General features: G+C 38.9%; 1 protein-coding gene across 1 annotated transcript in view; it reads right to left on the bottom strand.

Moving 5' to 3' along the window:
• The window catches only part of LOC126397666 (coiled-coil domain-containing protein 106-like), a 14,113-nt gene extending 10,507 nt beyond the window's left edge, over window positions 1–3,606 (bottom strand). Inside the window, exons 1-3 of the mRNA XM_050056588.1 lie at window positions 3,445–3,606; window positions 744–880; window positions 21–527 (exon numbers count right to left, since the gene is read on the bottom strand). Coding sequence (XP_049912545.1) covers window positions 414–527; window positions 744–880; window positions 3,445–3,595 — 402 coding nt within the window. The 5' untranslated portion in view covers window positions 3,596–3,606 and the 3' untranslated portion in view covers window positions 21–413. Of the gene's footprint in view, window positions 528–743; window positions 881–3,444 lie in introns of the transcript that reaches the window.
• Window positions 3,607–6,532: the final 2,926 nt, after the last annotated feature.

The raw sequence follows: 6,532 nt of genomic DNA, 5'->3' as shown, positions 1-6,532 counted from the left end.
CCCCTACGTGACCCTCCAGCAGATAAAAACTACATGAAATAGTGTGCTAAACGAGCACAATGTGTTTTTAAATGAATAAACCATTATCAGAGGTGATATGTGATGATTTTTTTTTCATGCATTTACCCATGTTTATCCGTGACATTGTGTAAATGTCCATGGCGGATATTTGAAAGCGAGTAGATGACAAACAGTACAGTAAACTTGTAGATAACTCAAATATATGTAATAACTTAGGTGGACAATGCTTTAACATTTCATGCAGCCTCTCGGCTTGGCAAACGGTAAACAACCCCGCTGGCTTCTCTACGTGTTGTTTCCATACGCAGTCAATGGAGCCCAAATGAATACGCCGCGACGCTACGCTGACATGATGCTTACGTTTGCAGCCGTTGGAGCCCGGCCGTTAGTCTTCACTTCTGGGGAGCTTTCGACAATTCCTTCAGCATTTTAGCATAGGACTGCAGGGTTGTCCCTGCATCATGTGGAGGTGGTATGTAGGCCTCCCCCTCCAAGGCAATTGTCACCTGTGATTGACAGTTTTAAAGTGAAAACTAGTGTCCTGAATGTCAAAATTAACTCATTTATTGTCACTTGTTAGGGGTAGCAGACAATAATATATATTTATAAGTTTATCTGATTGTTGCAATAATGGGGAATGCTCACTCAAATATACATAACAGCAAGTTGTGTGGTATCAACAGTACAATTACTTTAACTTATTTCCAATAATTCTTACATACCTCTGCGATGATGTTCATGAGGGCAAATGTTGTTTTGTCCACGCCGTTCCTTTTCAAGGATTCTGAAACACTCCTTGTTTTCTGGAATGTTTTCAGGATCCTTTTGTAGCGATGCCCTACTTGATCCGGTGTTGTCACTAAAAGGATGAAAAAGGAGAAGTATTTATTTAATTGGTGAAACTGTAAGGTATCTTTTCTTCAGCACGGTAGTTTGTTTGATTATATTAATATGGGGTCCATATACATCAGCATAATAACTTTGCCCCTAGACACTGCTTTGAAACAAAGTCACTAAATGCTGCAATCATTGATTTTAATTGGGCATGTGAGGTCAGCAGAAGTGAACAAAAAGCATTTCACATATTATCAGCTTATAAAGTTTTAACAAACAGTGATGTAGTTGAGAAATCCTGGCCCCTAAACATTAGCGTACTTTGTAGGCACCCTGTCCCTTTTAATACATAGATTGTCACATCTGCACAGATAACAGAATCCAAAAGTTAACACATCCATCTGAGGAGTAATTGTTAATGAGTTGTTTATAACATATTTAGGGGTCTAAATGATTCGTATCGTAGTATGCAGCCCCATACTGTCAACAAATTTTAATTACTTTGTGGAGCTTTCACTGTGATGTATTAGAGAACATTATTTCCATCATTTTACGTCTTTATTGTACCATGAGCATAAGACGAAGGTAGACCTTCTTCTACACAGAGAAGTAATTACTATATGACAGTTTTTCATTATAAAATATCTGAATAAAACTTCACTGAGATTGTAAAGTAAAGGTCAAACCAAGTTTCCAGGAAGTGCTAGCTAAGTCTGTTGAACATAGAAGTAGCATAATGTAACTATAGAAACTGAAAAGCACGGTCCAATATGGACAAAACAGGAATTTAAGTGGAATAATAAATAAGTCATATTTTAGTAACCTTTTCAGCAGCAGAAGACGTATTTGCACCATTTTTGTTAAACATGTAAGTTTGTAATTGTAAATGGTCATATTTCAAAAAGCTTCTGAGAGTGTACATTAAAAGCATTATGAAACAGTATAAAAAAACAGACAAAATGTTATTGTTGCAGATCTCTAACTGCTGTTCATGATTGCTTTTAATGCCTCAACTTCTAGTTTTAACTTTATGAGCTTAGCTTTACTGAAATCCTATGTAAAAAAAAAAAAAGATGGCAATGAACCTGTGGCTTATACACTCTCTGGGTCTCATTCATGAAAAGTTAGTAAATCTGTGTGTAGATTTGCACATAAAAGCCTACTCTACTAAAAACCTACTCCGGATTCAGGAACGCTGTGGGAAACTCAGATTTGATCGTAAACAAATCTATGATCATGAATGCCAATCCATTGTAAAGTGACAGCGCGCTCCCAGTAATCAGCAATTAGCATAAATCCCCGCCCATAAATAGCCAATGACCACCATATAAGGAGGTGTAGGTGCATCCTCTCGACCTGTCAGTCATGGCGCAAAGAAAGAAAGAAAGAAAGAAAGAAAGAAAGAAAGAAAAAAAATTCCAAAGCGGAGAAATAATTTTGGGTGAAGTAGATTTAAAAAAACCCATTTTATTTTCTTCAGTTAGTAGTGGTGCGACAGGGACAGGCAAAGTGAAGGCCCGGAGGGAGGTAACAGATGCTGTTAATGTTGTCTCCGTGGTACAAAGAACCAGAGGTGTCAGAGGTGAAGCGTAAATGGTTTGATATGAAACTGGAGGCAAAGAAACGCATAAGCACACACAAAAAAATACAGCGGTCACCAAACAAATTTAAGATTCATTTGTGGGGTTTTGAATGAAGTGGGAACGGGAAACCAGAGATGCTTTGTGCGTAATGGATAAACTCTAAATCAATGATGGCTGTCGGAATGTAGAGCTATTTAACATTTATTTTAACAAATGGGATAACATATAGCCTACAGCAGTTTTGTATGCATCATCTTCAAATTAGTCTATTTGAATCTTAATAGCCTAAAGCACTGTTTTATACAATGTAAATTAAACATTTTTCAAATCAGATTTATTCATTCAAATGATCAAAAAGCCACAAAAATAAATAATAAAAAAAAAAAAAGTGTTGTCTAAATAATTCTTTCAGCTGGCACGTGCTCCTTCGTAGCTCCACCACCTGCTGCTCCTGCTGCCCTTGCTGAACCCAGTCACCAAGGCTGAAGAGGCTGTGATCCGGCTGTCCTTACAGATATTTTTATTATCATCATTCAACATGTAGAAAGAATGTGTAATCTATTGAGTTGATTTATATAGATAATTCACAATTATGAACCTAATCTGGATCTTAAACCTGCTAATTGCCAACTAATTTAACTAAATGTGTTATATTTTTAATATTTTGTCATGTTTAGATTACGTGTTTCAAAGGCATCTGTGTATTGTGTACATAACAGAGCGCAATACGAATTAAAATTGTAATTTCCAATAGTGACAAGCAATATTTATGTGCTTTACTAAATTTACACAAGCACTACGAGTGGTCAGGAGCAGGAGTAGATTTTGTTAGTAGCTACGAAAAGATCGGAGCTACTAAAATATTGATGAATGCGGACATGCACGTAAATTTCCGTCTGCAAACAGTTTACACACAAATTCCTTCTGCTCACGTTTCATGAATGAGACCCTTTGTCTTTTTGGTATTTGAACTATAATTTACTGGGAGAATGTATTCTAAACTTACTCCTCTTCCCAAATGGTCTCTCAGCAGGTTTTTTGGTCTTCTTCCACTTCTTCTTTTTCCTATCGGCGGAGGACGAGGATGAGGAAGAGGAGAATGACAAGGAAGACGAGGATGAGGAGGATGAGGGGGAGGAAGAGGAGGAGGATTTCATTGTCCTCTTTCATAGTTTCTCTGAAAGAAAATAAATTTACTCTTAGTTTGTCAGTTTTAATACTTTTTTAAAGATACTTTTCGCTTGACTGGTCTGTAAACATTGGGGGACACACTCGATTACAGACTTCATCTTTTAATGTAACGTAAGTAATTGAGACTTTCATTTTAATACATGCAAATGTTTAAAAGCACAAAGAGCCGTTCAAAACACGTTCACAACAATGTTATACTTACTTCTTCGATGAGGAGGGACAGCACTAATAGCTGATGGAGCAGGGGTTGGAGTGCCAGCTGACTCCAACAGCTGATCCAGCTCAGTTCTCAGCTCCTCCCTCCGTTCCAACAAAACCTTTTGTTCATCTTTCAGTTTTTTAAGGGTCATGGAGGCTGTTGGAGCTAAAGAACTGCTGGATGATAGACCAGCTGCGAAAAAAAAAAGATATTTGTCATCATTCATTCCGAGTATTGCACGCATAATGCTGACAGGAAATGATGGGAGAGGGAGGGGGGAACACTACGCAACAAAGGTGCACAGCCGGAATCAAACCCCAGCTGTTGCAGATATGTAGCATTTGTCTCAAACAATAGGCTACCAGGTGGACCAGTATAATTAATTTCAGACAAGACAACAATACTGAAAATTGCAATTCAGTTTAAATAACTGCATTTAAAGTATCTGGCCATAATTAGGCTATAGCAACTATTAGAAAGTTTATGTCCACCTCCAAAATACTTTGGAGTTTCAAATCAGGGCTGCATTTATGTTTTCTTTATTGAAGTAATTTGAATTCCTCCCATCGCAGAGACTGTGCAGACCATAGACTGTATATAAATATGGATGACGCATCTCACCTTCCTACCGCTATACTCAGCCGTTCCGCGGCCTGACGGAGGTTTAAGAGTGGCTGTCACAGCTGTCAATTATGCAGGATTTTCCCTGCATAGAAAATATTTTGGTGGCCGCCAAAGCCGTTTTAGCCCTCCGCCAGTGGAAAATCACCTCCGCCAAAGAGGGATGTGGGAGTGGGGATTAGGGTGCAGGGCTGTACAGTGCTGTTTGTGCAATGAATTTATTTGCTTAGTAGCATGCGTACGACAGACTGCTTGCGAGACGCTTATGTGTGTGTGTGGTCTATTCTTTTCTTATAAAATCTGACACATGACAGGAGCGATGGCTCATCGTTATCCTACAAAAAAGCCTCTCCCATCATCACTTCACTTCAGCAAGACGGCGGTGAAAATGTAGAGGTATTTTCAGCCCCTCTACAAAAACCCCAAACAAAAAGAGAACAAAAGAGAAAAAGACTTGAAGAGAAAGAAGATGTGCCAGTTCCCCAAAATAAAGATATACCGACAAAAACGAAAGAGAAAACATCAGGGATGCAAACAGCTCGCTTTTTTCATGTCAGTTTAGGTGACTTGTGTGAAATGAGCAGATGACAATGCTGGAAAAAAAAATCTAAAAATTTTGCTCGGATTCAGTTCGTGTTCGGCCCACTTGACATGCTGCTGTGTTGCACTATGGCCAATTAAGTGCTGGAATTTGTTATTTACATGACAACGCCTGAAGGCAACACAGGCCTCGCTCCATTGACTGTGTGCACAGTGCCGTTTATAATTGTACAAGACAAATTCAACGCGGAGTGGAAGACTGAAAACATTTTTATAAAAATAAAGATGCTTTTCTGAAAACATTTCAATTTCTTATTATTTATAAATGTTATATTTATTGTGTACATTGTATGCATTGATATCCTTTACCAGTGTGTTTAAATGATGAACCGCATTACTTGTGATTTGTAGAGGTGGTAATGGATATTTTAAACTTGTGCTACAAACTTTCTGGCCTGTGCTATGAAATTATCACCCTCTGTAGCACCAGTGCTATGGGCTAAAAAAGTTATTGTACAGCCCTGGGGTGAGTGAGAGAGCAGCAGGGGACTAAGTGGGCAGCTGATTCTCAAGGAGCAGGTGTGATCAAGGTTAGTAGATTATGGTTTAGGAAGAATGCACTGTATTATTTGGACCTATCTCCACATTAGCATGATAAGAATGACCTGAAATGACAGAAACCATCTTTGGGGAAAATTTGAGATGTTTTGGCTTCAGGTTTGGGGAGCTGTCATGACGTCCATCTTTATAAACAGTCTATGGTGCAGACGTAATATGTTCATTATTTACTGCTCACGTCAATAGTACAAGTCCATTGCATAAACTCTTGTAGATTTCAAAGTTTAAGAAAAAAAAAAAGACTTTGCCTCAGTTATTGAGTATTTTAAGTTAAGGTTAATAAGGTAAAGGCTAAGCAGTCAGTTGTCCAAAATGTTGTTGAAAGATCTGTCTGTTGAAATAAAGTTTATTTTAAAATACTTTTGATCAGGATTCAAACTATAAACTGAGCTTCGTGGGGGGCTCCAAAATAACAGTGCAAAATAACTCAGTTCATGCCCACACAGTGATGGGAACTGCCCATTGGTCCGACAGCCCATTGGTCCGACATCCCATTGTTCCGACCATATTAAACCCATTGTTCCGAAGTCAGTTCCAAAATCATCATGATGCCCTGTGGTTAAGGTCTGGTTATGTTTAGGCACAAAAACCACTTGGTTAGGGTCAGGAAAAGATCATGGTGTGGGTTAAAATGAAAAAGAAAGTGACAAACACATAAGCTGAAAGCCTGCTTCGCCTCAAGCCTTTCCCAGCTGACCCAGAGTCGGTCGCGGCGTACCATCAAGGTAGAAATACACCCGCCGGGAGCCGTTCAGCACCGCGGACCGTCGGACTAATGAGATGTCGTTGATGGACGTATTGCAGTAAGCGAGTTGTGTCATTTCCGGTGTTTCTGTGACAGCGTCTCTGTACTGCTCTGGTGAATTCTGCTAGCCTGTTTTCTCACTTCAGTTGCTTTAACGTCTACTTCAAGTCTTAACCCACA

Source organism: Epinephelus moara, chromosome 2 (genome assembly GCF_006386435.1).
Source record: "Epinephelus moara isolate mb chromosome 2, YSFRI_EMoa_1.0, whole genome shotgun sequence".
NCBI classification, from domain to species: Eukaryota; Metazoa; Chordata; class Actinopteri; order Perciformes; family Serranidae; genus Epinephelus; species Epinephelus moara.
Note: the sequence above shows the minus strand (reverse complement) of the source record. Positions and strands in the feature narration are given on the sequence as shown.